This window comes from Molossus molossus, unplaced genomic scaffold, assembly GCF_014108415.1.
Source record: "Molossus molossus isolate mMolMol1 unplaced genomic scaffold, mMolMol1.p scaffold_m16_p_21, whole genome shotgun sequence".
NCBI lineage: Eukaryota > Metazoa > Chordata > Mammalia > Chiroptera > Molossidae > Molossus > Molossus molossus.
The window spans coordinates 14,066,000-14,082,743 of record NW_023425357.1 but is presented as its reverse complement, the minus strand read 5'-3'; the positions used below and the strand labels follow the sequence as shown (position 1 = coordinate 14,082,743).

The 16,744-nt window shown below is 45.5% G+C and overlaps 1 protein-coding gene and 1 non-coding gene across 2 annotated transcripts; both read right to left on the bottom strand.

Moving 5' to 3' along the window:
- Positions 1-2,429: 2,429 nt before the first annotated feature.
- Positions 2,430-16,470, bottom strand: LOC118638933 (zinc finger protein 891-like). The gene is made up of 5 exons (XM_036275077.1): positions 16,421-16,470; positions 11,477-11,638; positions 6,865-6,938; positions 5,920-5,981; positions 2,430-2,654 (listed from the first exon to the last, which is right to left on the bottom strand). Exons 2-5 carry the CDS (start codon positions 11,602-11,604, stop codon positions 2,430-2,432), a joined length of 489 nt encoding a protein of 162 aa, XP_036130970.1. The 5' UTR covers positions 11,605-11,638; positions 16,421-16,470.
- Positions 6,358-6,486, bottom strand: LOC118639668. Its single transcript, XR_004961242.1, has one exon. It is a non-coding gene; the product is annotated as a small nucleolar RNA SNORA28 (small nucleolar RNA).
- Positions 16,471-16,744: the final 274 nt, after the last annotated feature.

Below are 16,744 nucleotides of genomic sequence, written 5' to 3'. Positions count from 1 at the left end.
TTCTTCCTTTAAAAAAGGGTTGGGGAGCCCTGGCCGGTTTGGCTCAACGGTTAGAGCGTCAGCCTGCGGTCCACAGAGACCAGGGTTCGGTTCCCGCTAAGGGCATGTACCTTGGCTGCAGTTTGTCCCCAGCCCTGGTTGGGTCGTGTGGGTGGCGGCCACTCGATGTGTCCCTTTCACATCGATGTTTTTCTCTCTTCCTCTCTCTCCTTCCCGCTCTGAGTAAAAAAAAAAAATAGAAAAATGTCCTCGGGTGAGGAAAAAAAAAAGGGTTGGGGAGGGGGAGGCTGGCCTGTGGGGCTGAGTTAGTTGAGCCCAGTCCCATGCATGAAGAGGTCGCTGGTTAGATTCCTAGTTAGGGCACATGCCTGGGTTGCATCCTGACCCTCAGTAGGGGGTGTGCAGGAGGCAGTCAATCCATGTTTCTGTCTGTCTCTCTCTAAAAAAAAAACCCCACAATAAAAACATGTATATAAAAATAAATAAATGAAAATAAAAAACGGGAGTGGGGAGTCATTAGCAATCCACTAACAGCCCACCATCCCCCACTCTCCGAAGTGAACAGAGATGGGCCAGTAGTGCTGCAGCTGGAACTGACCACATAAAATCCCAGCACAGAAGCTTTCAGGGACTGAGCGCTTCTCCAAAAGAAATAATAGATTGATAACAACCAGCCACCTTTTAGCTTGTGCCGGGAAAGCTTCCAAGCATTTTCACATCTTTTTATTTCACCTAAATCTCACAGCATTCCTACTAAGGAGGTACTGCTGAGGCAGGATCGTAAGAAGCTAGAAAAATTCCTTGGCAAGTGCAATGGGGAAACAGAGATAACTGAACAAACTAGCAAAACAATTTACAGCCAGATACAGAAGGTCACCCAAGCAGAAAGTCCCGGGGCAAAACTAGTGTGGGACCTGCCCTTACAGTGATGACGATTCATATAGCTGGTCATTGCTTTAGGCCTTTCCCCTGACCTTTCCTCCCTAGAAATATTACCTAGGCCTCAGTAGCATTTCAGGTCCATGCCCAGAAAAGTTGCACTATCAGGCCAGGGAGGTCAGGGACAGCTGTAATGACTAAGGACTCCTAGCCCTGGCGCCGGACAATCAGGGGAGACCACCATCCTGAAAGGGCACACCTGGAAAAGCTGACGAATATTCTATTGAGATCCCCTAAAAATCCCACCTTTGGAAAGCAGATAAAACCCCCCAAGGTAAAGAAAGCCAGCCCAGGGCTCTCTTTGGAGCATGCCCCGCCTTATCTCACGAGGGAAGTTTTTATTTCTTTCTCCTAAATTCTTAGTGTCCCCAGCATTACTAAATACACTCTTAAAATCACCCCCGCTCTTACTGTGAAATCTTACTTACACGAGGTCATGAAGCCGCACGCTCCTGGCAGGCTGGAGGGTGCGTCGGCCTGGTCCCTGTCCTGGGACACCACTATCAACTCGGTCACAGTCCGGAGACACTACTATCAACTCCACTCTAGATGAGAAAAACAGAGAAATTAAATAACTCTACCAAGATTACGTAACTGGAAGGCAGCAGAGCAGGCGGAAGTAGGGGAGGCGAGGGAACCCGGCCCAGGAACCTGCAAACCTAGTATCACGACCCCGGCCCACCCCCACCTCCATCCGCGAACCAGGCGGAAACCTGCCCTGAACCGCTTCTATTCCCAAGCGGAGCGCAGGCGGCACCTGCGGGTCCCACGCCCAGGCAGAGCAAGAAGACACCTACCGGATCCGCACTCCCTCACTCACCTCCCAGCAGGTACTGATGACTCCCGTGCCTCACTCTCCAGAATCTCCCAGAGAAACAAGGCATACAGCTCTTCCCTTCCAGAGCGGAAGTGGCTCTGACTACCGGCGCTTCTGGACTACAATTCCCAGAATCCTCTACAAGGTAGTGTTTATATTAGGCAGTCCCGTATAAAGAATACAATTGGACCGGTTTGGCTCAGTGGTTGAGCCTGGACCCGAGCACACACAAGTCATCTGTTCGGTGCCTGGTCCTATTTCCAGTGATAGGAGGTGGCCAACCATGTTCTCCCTCATCGATGTTTCTATCTCTGTCTCCTTCTCCCTTCCTCTCTAAAAGCAATAAAGGAACACACACACACAAAACATGTGCTGGGTCAGTTAAGTCAATTCTCAGACCCTAGGGTCTGACTGCCCGCCCCTCAAACCCTGTCCCCCCATCTATTTTCTTTTCCTTTTTTTCCCCCCTTCTTTACTTTTTCTAAATTTTAAAAAACCACAGTACTAATAAGTGTGACTAAAACACAAATGTGGCTGAACAGGACAGAAAGGCAAACAGAGGATGTCAAAATCGGTTTGATGCTGTTACTTTTAGTCTCTTTGTGCCTAGATGCATTTAAATCTCTGACGGTTTGGCTTGTTGTGAACCATTCATTCCAAACTGTCCTCAAGGTCAGGGAACTATTTCAAAAGGTCCAATGCTTTGAAAACTGAGGACAAAGCAACTCTCAAAGGGGCTGAGATTTGGTGTCAGAGAGCCACTGTCCTCACCCACTGAGACCAGGTTCCTGAAATTCTCCACCATCACATCTTGGTACAGCTTCCACTGGACAGGGTCCAGCAGCCCCAGCTCCTCCTCGGTGAAGACCACAGCCACGTCCTTGAAGGTCACCGCTTCCTACGACACCAAACACACTCCACCTAAATCTTGCAAAAAAGATCCAGTGGAAGAAGGCAGCATCAAGAAGTTAGAGGATTGCCAAAAAATTGGTTACAGAGATAGAAGGACCCCAGGCAACTTTTAATTCCAACAGTTGTCTCTCTCTCACCATCTCCTCCCTGCCTCCACACAAAGCTTGGGCTCTATCACTGTTTTGTTTTGTTTTGAATCTTCACCCGAGGACACTTTTGCATTCATCTTCAGATAGAGCGAGAGGGAGAGAGGGAGGAAGAGAAAGAGAAACATCGGTGTGAGAGAGACATCGACTGGCTGCCACCCACAAGACCCCAACCAGGGCCGGAGATAAAATGCAACCGAGGTACATGCCCTTAGCAGGAACCAAACCCGCTCTCTCTGGACCACGGGCCAACACTCTAACCACTGAGCCAAACCGGCCAGGGCTCTATCACTGTTTTCAACGTTGGCAAAGTTCTCAGGCCTTCAGCAACCCTCCAGGACAGGTCTGTAGCTTATAGCACTTCCTCTGTGTTATCAAGGCACGTGCTACATCTATGTACTGCAGCATTCACAGCTGGTGAAGGCACAAGCTTCAAATGCCAACATATTGATTACAATATGTTGGAGCCCTGGATGGTTTGGTTCAGTGGTTAGACCATTGGCCTGAGGACCAATGAATCATGGGTTCGATTCCAGTCAAGGCTTGGTTTTGGTTTCTTCCTGGCCCTGGCTAGGATCATGCGGGAGGCAAACAGTCGATGTGTCCCTCTCATGTCGATGTTTCTCTCTCTCTCCTATCCCTCCTACTCTATCTGAAGATAAATGGAAAAATATCCTCGAGTGAGGATTAAAAACAACAACAAAAAACAAAAGATGTACAAATTCCTTAACCTCTAACAATCCCTATTTCCTCTTCTCTACAATAGTGTCTAAACTACAAGGTAAGCCCTGGCTGGTTTGGCTCAGCGGTTAGAGCGTCGGCCTGCGGACCAGAGAGTCCCGGGTTTGGTTCCCACTAAGGGCACGTACCTCGGGTGTGATTTGTCCCCGGCCCCGGTTGCGGTCATGTGAGTGGCAGCTACTCGATGTCTCTCTCTCACATTAATGTTTCTCTCTCTCTCTTCCCCCCCCTCTTCCTCCTGCTCCATCTGAAGATAAATGCAAAAATGTCCTCTGGTGAGGATAAAAAACAAACAAATAACTACAAGGTGATTGAAAAGATTAGACAAGTGAATATATGAGAAGCAGTTAAAATGGTGCCTTGCACATAACAAATGCTCAATAAATTTGAACAACTGGTATTGTTATAATCTCTTTCACTCCATTTTGTGATGGCACAGTAGAGTATTCCTTAGAACTGACTAGTTTTTTGCCAGGAACCAGCCTGGAGAGCAAAGTCCCTGAGTTCAAGTGGTGGGAATGAAGACAAAGACACGGATATGAGATCAGAGGACTATCTTCAGCAGGATCAGCCTCAATATGCTTTATTACACACCTTTTATAGCTTACAGCAAAAGTTTAGTGATATAAGAAAACAGGAACTTTTTGATATAATGCCCAGGGCTACAACAACTGCTGTATAAATTCTGTTTGCCTTGCAGATAACAGAAACATCCAGGAACACCCAGTCTGTTATCTCAGCTATTTCAAGGTACACTGGGTCACACTTAGCTCTGAGCTGCATAAACACAATGCAAGCCTAGAGTCTCTGACTCAAGACCTCCAGGCTCCTTGGACTCTGTCAGACACGTAGCCAGCTCCCAACAGTTTTGTTTTTTCTTTCCATTTTTGTGATGATTTATCTTTAATCAATACAAATGTATAATTATGACTTTTTACTTATAATCAATGCTGCAAAGATCCTTTTACAGAAATCTTAGCTAAGAAGTTGCAAATGCAAAGTCATAGAATATGAATTTAAAATTTTTTAAAATCCTCAACCGAGGACATTTTTGCATTTATCTTCAGATAGAGTGGAAGAAAGAGAAGGGGTAAAAGAGAGAGAGAAACATCGATGCAAGAGAGACACATCGAGTGGTTGCCACCTACATGACCCCAACTAGAGCCAGGGACAAACTGCAACCGAGGAAAGTGCCCTTAGCGGGAACTGAACCCGGACCTCTTTGGTCCGCGATCCGACGCTCTATCCGCTGATCCAAATTGGCCAGGGCTGAATTTAAACTTTTTAAAACAAAATGGCAGATTTCTCTCTCTAAAGGTTTTCCCAAGTCACTTTTCATGTTAGGGAGTGCAAATGTCCCTGACTCTCTAGACTCTGGCCACATAGAACATAATCTCTTTTTAAAAAAATCTTCATCAACCTAAGTGTATGAAAGTTTTTATTAACATTTGCACATATTTAGTTATTAATGATCATTACTTTCTACATAAATTTACTTTCTTTTTTTCCTGACATTCTGTTCATTTCTTTTTTTTTTTTTTTCTTGTTAATCCTTACCTAAGGATCTTTTTCCATTGATATTTAGAGAGAAAGAGACAGAGAGAGAAACATTGATGTGAGAGAGAGACATCGACAGGTTGCCTCCTACACAACTCAGACCAGGGCTGGGATCGATCTTGCAATCAAGGTATGTGCCCTTGACTGGGAATCAAACCCAAGACTCTCTGGTCTGCAGGCCGACACTCTAACCACTGAGCTAAATTGGCCAGGGCTATTCATTTCTTTTATTTATATTCCCTTGGGTTTTTCCTTTATCTTATTAGTCTTAATAAGAATGATTAATATTAAGCCTTTACCTAATATATATGAGTATATCCCATCAATTCAATGTATAGGTATGAGTGCATGTGAGAAAGGGATATGGGAAAGTGAAAACAGCTAGTTTGTACAACAGGGTAGTAATAATGGAAATTATTGTTGTCTATTTCAAATTTCTATTATTTTTTCAAAGATTATTTTGTGATATAATAGTTAAGATAAAATAAAATACACATATACATACACAGAGTCTGGCATACAACATGCACTTAAGATGTGCTGCTTTCCATGAACCTTTCCAAGGAAGAGAAAAAAGATGTGCCTAATTTTTGAGAACTAAAATCACATCTTAGGAGACAGAAAGGAATGTCTTTTTTTTTTTTTTTTTTTAATCCTCACCCGAGGACATTTTTCCATTTTTTGTACAGATAGAGAGGGGAGGGAGAGAGAGGAAGAGAGAGAGAGAGAGAGAAACATCGGAGAAACATTAGGCCGACGCTCTAACCACTGAGCTAAACTGGCCAGGGCAAGGAATGTCTTACTTACCTGAAACTTGGTCATTTTCTCCTGTTCCTTTTGGGGAAGGTCAGAATCCTGAGAAGGCACAACTGGGAAAGGAAAAAGAAGCCAAGAGAAACAGGCCAGGGCTGCCATGAGCCCATGTGGACTTTGCAGAAATTAATAAGAGCACTCCTACTTCCAGGCAGATGCAGCCACATACAGCTTGATAAGCAGAACATGGAAGAGAGTACAGCTACTAATGTGTTGTCAGCCAGGGACCACTGGACAGTGAATAACCCACACAACCAAATGCAGTATCCCTACTATAAGGATTTCTGATCCTGGGGACAGTAAGAAATGAGAGGCATTATAACAACACAAGCGTTAAAAAAAAAAAAAAAAAAAAAAAGTGGGCTCTGGAGTCAGGGGCCTAGGTTTCTTTACTTATTTATTTTATTCTAATTCTTTTTTTTTTTTTTAAATACTGTCTAAGTCTATATAATGGTTTGTATCATAGAGGAGAGTGCACCAGAATTGGTTAGACTTTGTTGCTATAGCAGGCTCAGGTTGTGTCAGTTATGGACCTAGGTTTAAATCCTGGAGAGAATGCTTACCATCTGTGTAAAAGCGGGGATGTTAACAAAACAAAATGTGCTGGCTGCTTTGGTTCAGCAGTTAGAGCATCCACCCATGGTCCAAAGGGTCTGGGGTTTGATTCCCAGTCAAGGGCACGTACGTAGGTTGTAGGTTCAATCCCTGGCCCCCAGGGTTGTGCAGGAGGCAACTGGCTGATGTGTCTCTCTCACATCCATGTTTCTCTCTCTCTCTCTCTTTCACTCTCTCCCCCTCCCTCCTTTCCACTCTATCTGAAAATCAATGGAAAAATATCCTTGGGTGAGGATTAATAAAAAATAAATAAAACTAAACCTCTCTGTGCCTCACTTCGGTCATCTGCACAATGATAGGACAAGAATTATATATCACACCCACCTAATACAGTTGTTCCAAGGACTAAATGATGTAGATGGAAAGTTCTAAGAACCAGGAATCCCTTTTCCTTGTAGCTACAAAAAAAAAAAAAAAAAGCAGAAAATACTTTGCATCATAAATCATACAAATACTTCTTGACTTAGGTTGCAGTTATGTCCCAGTAAAGTCATTGTAAATTTGAAAACACCGTAAGTTAAAAATGCAGTTAAACCCTGGCTGGTTTGGCTCAGCAATTAGAGCGTTGGCCCATGGACCAAAGAGTCACAGGTTTGATTCCAGTCAAGGGCCCGGATCTTGGTTGCAGTTCATCCCTGGCCCTGGTCGCGGTCGTATGGGAGGCAACCAGTTGATGTGTCCCTCACATGTCTATGTTTCTCTGTTTCTCTCTCTCCCTCCTCCCCACACTCTATCTAAAGATAAATTTAAAAATAATCAAGAGTGAGGATTTTTAAAAATGCAGTTAAGCCCTGACTGGGTACTCATTTTGTTAGAGCTTTGTCCTGATATGCCAGGGTTGGGGATTTGATCTCAGGTCAGGGCACATACAAGAAGCAACCAAGGAATGCATAAATAAGTAGAACAACAAATTGATGTTTCTTTCCCCCTTTCCCTCACCCCCCCCCACTCTCACTCTCTAAAAATCAATCAATAAAATGTTTTTTAAATGCAGTTAATACTCTGAACATAAACATCACATCCTAGCCTACCTTAAATGTCCCCAGAACACTTACAATAGCCTACAGTTGAGCAATTATCTTGACTTTCATCTCGAGAGTAATTCTTCTCTTTCTTCACCAAAGCAGGAGACACAGATGGGTGGTTTGTAGATATGTCAGGATGTGAAAACACAAAACACAATAGGTAAAAAACCTTTTATCCTATGTGCATGGAGATGAAAAAAAACACAAAGCAAAGAGAAAGATACAAAAGTCAAGAAACATGGAAGACAGATTAAAAGGCCCTAACATTTGTCTAATAGGAGTGTGAGAAGAGAATGGAAAAAAATGGCAGAAAGGTCTTATTTCAAGAGATAATTGCTGAGTTCATAACTAGAAATGCTGAACAGTATAAATAAAAATATACTCCCGAAAAAATTATAGTAAAAATCAGGAATGCAAAGAACTAAATAAACCTGAAAACAAAAACAAAAATCCTTAAAGCTCCCACAAAGAAAATATAGTTTACCTAATAGAAATGACCATTAGACTGAAATAGGGAAACAGAATGGCGATCTAAGACAAATAAATAATGTCTCCAAAATGAAGAAAATAACTGTCAACTTTCTACTCTCCGTTAAATGATTATTTACATGAGGGAGAAACAACAAACATTTTAGCTGAACATGATTGAAGAAAATTTATGACTAAATGAACTCTGAAGGAAGCAATGGTAAGAAAACATTTGAAAATACAGGGCGGGTAAAATAAGGTTTACAGTTGTGAGTACATGAAACACAAAGCATTTTAAAATTTTTATTTTAGAAAGGGAGTGAGAGGGAGAGGGAGAGGGAGAGGGAGAGAGAGAGAAAGAAAGAAACACCAATATGACAGACATACATCAAACAATTGCCTCTTGCAGGTGCCCTGACCAGAAATCAAATCTTCAACTTTCCGGTGCATGGGATGATGCTCCAACCAACTGAGCCACACTGGCCAGGGCACAGAGTTTATTTTTTGTATTATTATTTATTATTGTATTATTTTCCATACAAACAACTATAAACCTACTTTTGCCATACCCTGTATGTCTAATAATATCTTTTTTAAAAAATGACCAAGAACAATTAGACAAATTTGAAGGGTGGTTATAATTTAAAAATATATCTATAACCTTTATAACCTAGCCTACAGTTTAAAAAGTGGTAGTGTGTACCCCTTATCAAAATTTTTTTATTTTTATTGTTAAATGTATTACAGATGTTCCTCAATTTTCCCCCATTAACCCCCTCCTCCCCACTCATATCCCCCTCCTGCCTTTTCCCACAGTTGTCTGTGTCCATTGGTTATGCATATATGCATATAAGTTCTTTGGTTTATTTCTTCCCACCCCGCAAACCCCCTACTCTTTGAGGTTTGTCAGTCTAGCAACCAATTTGTACCAATTTGAACCAATTGCTTTTCTCTTCCTGCTTTTAAGAGTCTCTCTTTGTCTTGAACCTTTTGCATTTTGATGATGATGTGTCTTGGTGTGGGCCTCTTGGGGTTCATCTTGTTTGGGACTCTCTGTGCTTCCTGGACTTGTATGTCTGTTTCCTTCACCAAGTTAGGGAATTTTTCTGTCATTATTGTTTCAAATAGGTTTTTGATTTCTTGTTCTCTCTCTTCTCCTCTGGTACCCCCAAGATGCGAATGTTGGCACGCTTGAAGTTGTCCCAGAGGCTCCTTACACTATCCTCATTTTTTTGGATTCTTTTTGCTGTTCTGATTGGGTGTTTTTGCTTCCTTATATTCCAAATCGATGGTTTGCTTCATGGCTTTACCTACTGTACTATTGAATCTGTGTAAATTATTCTTTATTTCAGTTAGTGCCTACTTCATTTCTGACTGGTCCAATTTTATGCTCTTGAGGCCCTCACTAAGTTCGCTGAGGTTCTCACTAAGTCCATCGAGCATCCTTATAAGTAGTGTTTTGAACTCAGCATCTGTTAGGTTGCTTATCTCCATTTCGCTTAGTTCTTTTATTGGGGTTTTGTTCTGTTCTTTCATTTGGGACCTGTTTCTTTGTCTCATTTTGGCTGCCTCCCTGTGTTTGTTTCTGTGTATTACTTAACGAGAGGTATGGGGCTAGCTGAGACCAGATGCTGCTTGTTTGAAAGAATTTAGGAAAACCTGAAACAGGATCCGAGACAGGCCAATCCTATGGTTAATCAACTGGTAACAGCTTGTGTGGGCCTGAAAGTTGGGTGGGGCGGGGCCTCAGGGAATCACCAGGGGGGGCAACCAGTGTGAGCCAGGTTGCTGGAGTCCCAGATAATGGTGGGTGTCTGCTGCCCCAGGGAAGGGCTCACCAAAGGAACAAAGGTCTCTGACTGCACATCTGTCCCAGAGAAAGCCCCCTCTCCAGCCCTTGCTCCAAAGCCAAACAGCTCAGTTCTTCCCTGTATGCCTCTGGCGCCCCTTGAACTGCCTCCCCTCCAAGCTTTGAGGGAGTGAGTCTGATAAGTCTGTGCGCAGGCCCTTTAAGAGGAGCTGCCTGGGGCTCCAGCCACCTCAGCCTCCCTGAGCCTCAGTTCCCGCTGGTTTTCCAGCCAGAGGTTATGCGGACTTCTCTTCCAGGCACTGGAACCCTGAGCTAGGTGCCTGGTGTGGGATGGGGACCCCTCAGTCCTCAAGGAGGACCTTTCCAGCTGAGGTATCCTCCTGATTTTTATCTGCCACACGTGGGTGTGGGACCAGCCTCTCCTCCTCCGCCCCTCCTACCAGTCTCCATGTGGCTGTTTCTTTAATTCTATAGTTGTAGGACTTCCATTCAGCTTGATTTCAGGCTGTTCTGAATGATGGTTGTTCTGTAGTTTAGTTGTAAGTTTGATGTGGTTGTGGGAGGATGTGATACCACGGTTACCTACGCCACCATTTTGACCGGAAGTCTCATCAAATTTTAAGTACACTGTTAGTCTGTATATTTTTCAGAATGAAAATACATGCTAATTTAATTCAGTATTTGTTGAGAGAGTCATTTTTTAAAAATCCTGACCCAAGGATATTTTTCCATTGATTTTATTTTTTTTTTAATCCTCACCGGAGGATATTTTTCCATTTTTTGTACAGATAGAGTGGGAGGGAGAGAGAGGAAGGGAGAGAGAGAGAAACATCGACGTGAAGGGACACATCGAGTGGCTGCCACCCGCATGACCAACCAGGGCCGGGGACAAACTGCAACCGAAGTACATGCCCTTAGCGGGAACCGAACCCGGGTCTCTCCGGACCGCAGGCCGACGCTCTAACCGAGCCAAACTGGCCAGGGCTCCATTGATTTTTTCAGATAGAGTGGGAGGGAGGAAGGGAGAGAAAGAAGCATCAATGTGAGAAAGACACATCAACTGGCTGCCTGCCCCATGACTCCAACAGGGGCTGGGGATCAAACCCACAACCAAGGTACTACTCCTGACGGAAAATGCAGTAAGGTCTGAGGGCCTATGCTCTAACCACTGAGGAAACTGGCCAGGGCAAGAGATCATCGTTTTAATTTTTTTATTTTCTTGGTACATGCCCCTAGCCAGGGCCAAACCCAGGGTTCTCTGGTCCGTAGGCCAAGGCTCCAACCGCTGAGCCAAACCGGCCAGGGCAATAATTCTTTTTAAAAATAAAAAAACAACACACATTCCTATATAATTTCAAAACCACTCCAGAGCAAATAAAAGTAAATAAACTGAAGACAAGAAAAGAGAACAATCACAATAAAGAAATTCAAAGCATAGTAAATGTAAAATAGATATATATTTAAAATATGTGTGTGGTGGCAATACACAAATACACATTAGGAAGTAAATTAAGCATTCTCAGGTTTATTCAACAAACAGTTGAACATTTTGCTAGCTGTAATTTACCGAGTGAGGGAAACCTTCCCAACTGAAAACAGAGACGACTGACCGGGCAAGTACCTGAGCACCTACCGGGGCAGTGCTGTGAGGGGCCGGCAAGTCCCTCCTTCCTGCCCAGATGAATTCAGGGGGCGCTGACGAAAAGGATCAAGTGAGACGGTGCGATTAGGTCTGTCTCCCCGACAACCTGCGGAGGACATCGTCAGGCACTCGCGCGGTGCGACTCGGTGCTTCCTTAAAAAGAGATGAAAACTCAGTCAAGTTCGGGACGAGCTCTCTCCGGGAGGGCGGCAGGCGGGCCACGGCCTCGCTCCTTGAGCCCCGACCGCCTCTCTCCCGGCACTGGGGAGGGCATGACCTGTACTCGTCATCAAGTGCCACCACCGTCCTCAGCTTTGGACACGTATAGCCTCCTTTAATTCTAATCACAACCCTCCCCAGTAGTTGCTGTCTCTCCCGCTGTCTCACGGAGGAGGAAAGTAGGGCCCAGAGAAAAGAAACAACTCGCCTTATGTCGTACCGATGGAACGCTGCTCGGTAAGCGGGGCAGAAGAGCTTCCGCCCTCAGACTCTCAGCCTCCGCCGGCGGCCGAGACTCCTCCATCCCCGGACAGCCGCTGCCGCAGCGACTGGTCCCGCGCTCGGGCCGACAGGGCTCGCACGGCTCTTGGGAGCGCAGGGCTGACTCACCCACCCGGACCGAAAACCAGGTGACAGCCTCGCTTTCCCGGGCCGGAAGTGCCTCCGACTACTCGGTGCTCCCGAACTACATTTCCCAGAAGACCCTTGTTTCCTGCCAGAGTTGGGAAATAATTTCCCAGAACTCCCAGCGGAGGAAGCACCAAGTCCGCCCCATTAGTACTACAGTGATACCTCGGTTCTCGAACGCCTCGGTTCTCGAACGCCTCGGTTCTCGAACGCCTCGGTATTCGAACGCCTCGGTTCTCGAACGCCTCGGTTCTCGACCAAATCTCGACCAAATCTGTATTCGACCAGGAGATTCGAAAAACTTTCGTCTTGGAATCCGCACAAATAAGTGATACCTCGGTTCTCGAACGCCTCGGTTCTCGAACGCCTCGGTTCTCGAACGCCTCGGTATTCGAACGCCTCGGTTCTCGAACGCCTCGGTTCTCGAACGCCTCGGTATTCGAACGCCTCGGTTCTCGAACGCCTCGGTTCTCGACCAAATCTCGACCAAATCTGTATTCGACCAGGAGATTCGAAAAACTTTCGTCTTGGAATCCGCACAAATAAGTGATACCTCGGTTCTCGAACGCCTCGGTATTCGAACGCCTCGGTTCCCGAACGCCTCGGTATTCGAACGCCTCAGTATTCGAACGCCTCGGTTCTCGAACGCCTCGGTTCTCGACCAAATCTCGACCAAATCTGTATTCGACCAGGAGATTCGAGAAACTTTCGTCTTGGAATCCGCACAAATAAGTGATACCTCGGTTCTCGAACGCCTCGGTTCTCGAACGCCTCGGTTCTCGAACGCCTCGGTATTCGAACGCCTCGGTTCTCGACCAAATCTCGACCAAATCTGTATTCGACCAGGAGATTCGAAAAACTTTCGTCTTGGAATCCGCACAAATAAGTGATACCTCGGTTCTCGAACGCCTCGGTATTCGAACGCCTCGGTTCTCGAACGCCTCAGTATTCGAACGCCTCGGTATTCGAACGCCTCGGTTCTCGAACGCCTCGGTTCTCGACCAAATCTCGACCAAATCTGTATTCGACCAGGAGATTCGAGAAACTTTCGTCTTGGAATCCGCACAAATAAGTGATACCTCGGTTCTCGAACGCCTCGGTTCTCGAACGCCTCGGTTCTCGAACGCCTCGGTTCTCGAACGCCTCGGTTCTCGACCAAATCTCGACCAAATCTGTATTCGACCAGGAGATTCGAAAAACTTTCGTCTTGGAATCCGCACAAATAAGTGATACCTCGGTTCTCGAACGCCTCGGTATTCGAACGCCTCGGTTCTCGAACGCCTCGGTATTCGAACGCCTCGGTTCTCGAATGCCTCGGTTCTCGAACGCCTCGGTTCTCGACCAAATCTCGACCAAATCTGTATTCGACCAGGAGATTCGAAAAACTTTCGTCTTGGAATCCGCACAAATAAGTGATACCTCGGTTCTCGAACGCCTCGGTATTCGAACGCCTCGGTTCTCGAACGCCTCGGTATTCGAACGCCTCGGTTCTCGAACGCCTCGGTATTCGAACGCCTCGGTTCTCGAACGCCTCGGTTCTCGACCAAATCTCGACCAAATCTGTATTCGACCAGGAGATTCGAGAAACTTTCGTCTTGGAATCCGCACAAATAAGTGATACCTCGGTTCTCGAACGCCTCGGTATTCGAACGCCTCGGTTCTCGAACGCCTCGGTATTCGAACGCCTCGGTTCTCGAACGCCTCGGTATTCGAACGCCTCGGTTCTCGAACGCCTCGGTTCTCGACCAAATCTCGACCAAATCTGTATTCGACCAGGACATTCGAAAAACTTTCGTCTTGGAATCCGCACAAATAAGTGATACCTCGGTTCTCGAACGCCTCGGTTCTCGAACGCCTCGGTTCTCGAACGCCTCGGTTCTCGAACGCCTCGGTTCTCGACCAAATCTCGACCAAATCTGTATTCGACCAGGAGATTCGAAAAACTTTCGTCTTGGAATCCGCACAAATAAGTGATACCTCGGTTCTCGAACGCCTCGGTATTCGAACGCCTCGGTATTCGAACGCCTCGGTTCTCAAACGCCTCGGTTCTCGACCAAATCTCGACCAAATCTGTATTCGACCAGGAGATTCGAGAAACTTTCGTCTTGGAATCCGCACAAATAAGTGATACCTCGGTTCTCGAACGCCTCGGTTCTCGACCAAATCTCGACCAAATCTGTATTCGACCAGGCGATTCGAGAAACTTTCGTCTTGGAATCCGCACAAATAAGTGATACCTCGGTTCTCGAACGCCTCGGTATTCGAACGCCTCGGTTCTCGAACGCCTCGGTTCTCGAACGCCTCGGTATTCGAACGCCTCGGTTCTCGAACGCCTCGGTTCTCGAACGCCTCGGTATTCGAACGCCTCGGTTCTCGACCAAATCTCGACCAAATCTGTATTCGACCAGGAGATTCGAAAAACTTTCGTCTTGGAATCCGCACAAATAAGTGATACCTCGGTTCTCGAACGCCTCGGTATTCGAACGCCTCGGTTCTCGAACGCCTCGGTATTCGAACGCCTCGGTTCTCGAACGCCTCGGTTCTCGAACGCCTCGGTTCTCGACCAAATCTCGACCAAATCTGTATTCGACCAGGACATTCGAAAAACTTTCGTCTTGGAATCCGCACAAATAAGTGATACCTCGGTTCTCGAACGCCTCGGTATTCGAACGCCTCGGTTCTCGAACGCCTCGGTATTCGAACGCCTCGGTTCTCGAACGCCTCGGTTCTCGAACGCCTCGGTTCTCGACCAAATCTCGACCAAATCTGTATTCGACCAGGAGATTCGAAAAACTTTCGTCTTGGAATCCGCACAAATAAGTGATACCTCGGTTCTCGAACGCCTCGGTATTCGAACGCCTCGGTTCTCGAACGCCTCGGTATTCGAACGCCTCGGTTCTCGAACGCCTCGGTTCTCGACCAAATCGGTATTCGACCAGGAGATTCGAGAAACTTTTGTCTTGGAATCCGAACAAATATTTGGAAGTCGAACTTCCGAGATGAGCCGAGTTGAGCCGAATGGCGTTCATTCGGCCCAGCGCGCCTTGCTTGCGTCATCAGTGTGAGTGCAGAGAGAGAGTCACGCTTTGTGGAGAGAGTCACGCTTTGTGGAGAGAGTTACACTTTACACTGAATTTAACCCTTAGACATACTGTACACTTTTATTTCTTGTTGAGACTTATGGTTTTCTACATATTATATACAAATTAGGCCAGTAAATAGGCATTTTCTGGGGCTTGGAACGAATTAATCCAGTTTCCATTATTTCCTATTGGGTTTCATTGCTTCGGTTCTCAAACAATTTGGTTCTCGACCGTCCTCCTGGAACGAATTATGTTCGAGAACCGAGGTATCACTGTATTTAAAAAAAAAAAAAATCACCCAACTCTGGAAGTTCCAGGCCCACAAGCCTACAACTTCCAGAAACCCCTTTAATGGCTTCCCGCCATTTTCCCGGCCTCGAGCAGTTCTCTGAGGCCAGTAGAGTTGAGCCTTTTCTCATTAACAAATAAAGCATGTCAGCAAATATTTGAAATTAGTCTTATAAGAAACAGATAACTTGATGCTTTGCTGGTAGAATTGTACCCACTACTGCCAGAAAAGGTAAAAAATGATAGCCTCTACTTTGCGTTTTAAACACTTTTTAGATATAAAAAGAATGAAAGACAAAAAAAAAATGCAATGGAGGCAGAATACATTGTATATTTCCACTTTTGTTAATAGCACAAATAATTCGGAACTGACCTATCGAGGACAACTAGAGATACTCTATAAGTGAATAGACAAGCTTCGGCATAGACTTGTAAGATCAACTTCTCAAAGTGAAACCAGAACAAAGGTGTCCGTGCTACCTGTCACTACTAGAGTCAATAATGTGCTACCTGTCACTACTAGAGTCAATAATTAGAGATAAGGCTGAATCTTTGAGGTGCTTTTATTCAGATGCTGGAGATCTGAAAAACCATTCCGGTGTTTTGTCTCAAGCCACCCATTATATAGTGTTAGAGGGTGGGAAAGAATAAAAAACAATGTTTCCAGGGTCTGTTTTCTATAATTGTCCTCGTGAACATTAGCCCCCAGACCTTGTCTCCCTTGAGGCATGTCCTGCCCTTGATCTGCTCTCAAAATGTATCTTCTTTCTGAGTGATGGAGCTATCTGGACTTCAAGGTCGATTATCTTTACGACTCTGTTTTTCCTTTTTTTTTTTTTTTAATCCTCACTTGAGGACATTTTTTTCCAGGGACACATCGAGTGGCTGCCACCCACATGACCCAACCAGGGCTGGGGACAAAGTGCAACTGAGGTACCTGCTGTTAGCGGAAACTGAACCCGGGTCGATGCTCTAACCGCTGAGTCAAACTGGCCAGGGCGACTCTGTTTTTCTTCATATAGCATGTCCTCTACAGTTCTGCAGGATCTATAAGAAAATCTCTTATCTACAGCTAGTACTTTCAAGAGTTATTAATCAACTGTGATTCTATTCTTATTGCATACCCGTCCTCTATCAAAAGCAAAAGGGTCTCTGGCCAATGGGGCTCAGTGCTGAATGGTTAGAGCATAGGCGTGCACACAAAAGGGTCGTGGGTCGGATTCCTGGTTAAGGACAGTACCTGGTTGCATGTACAGTCCCA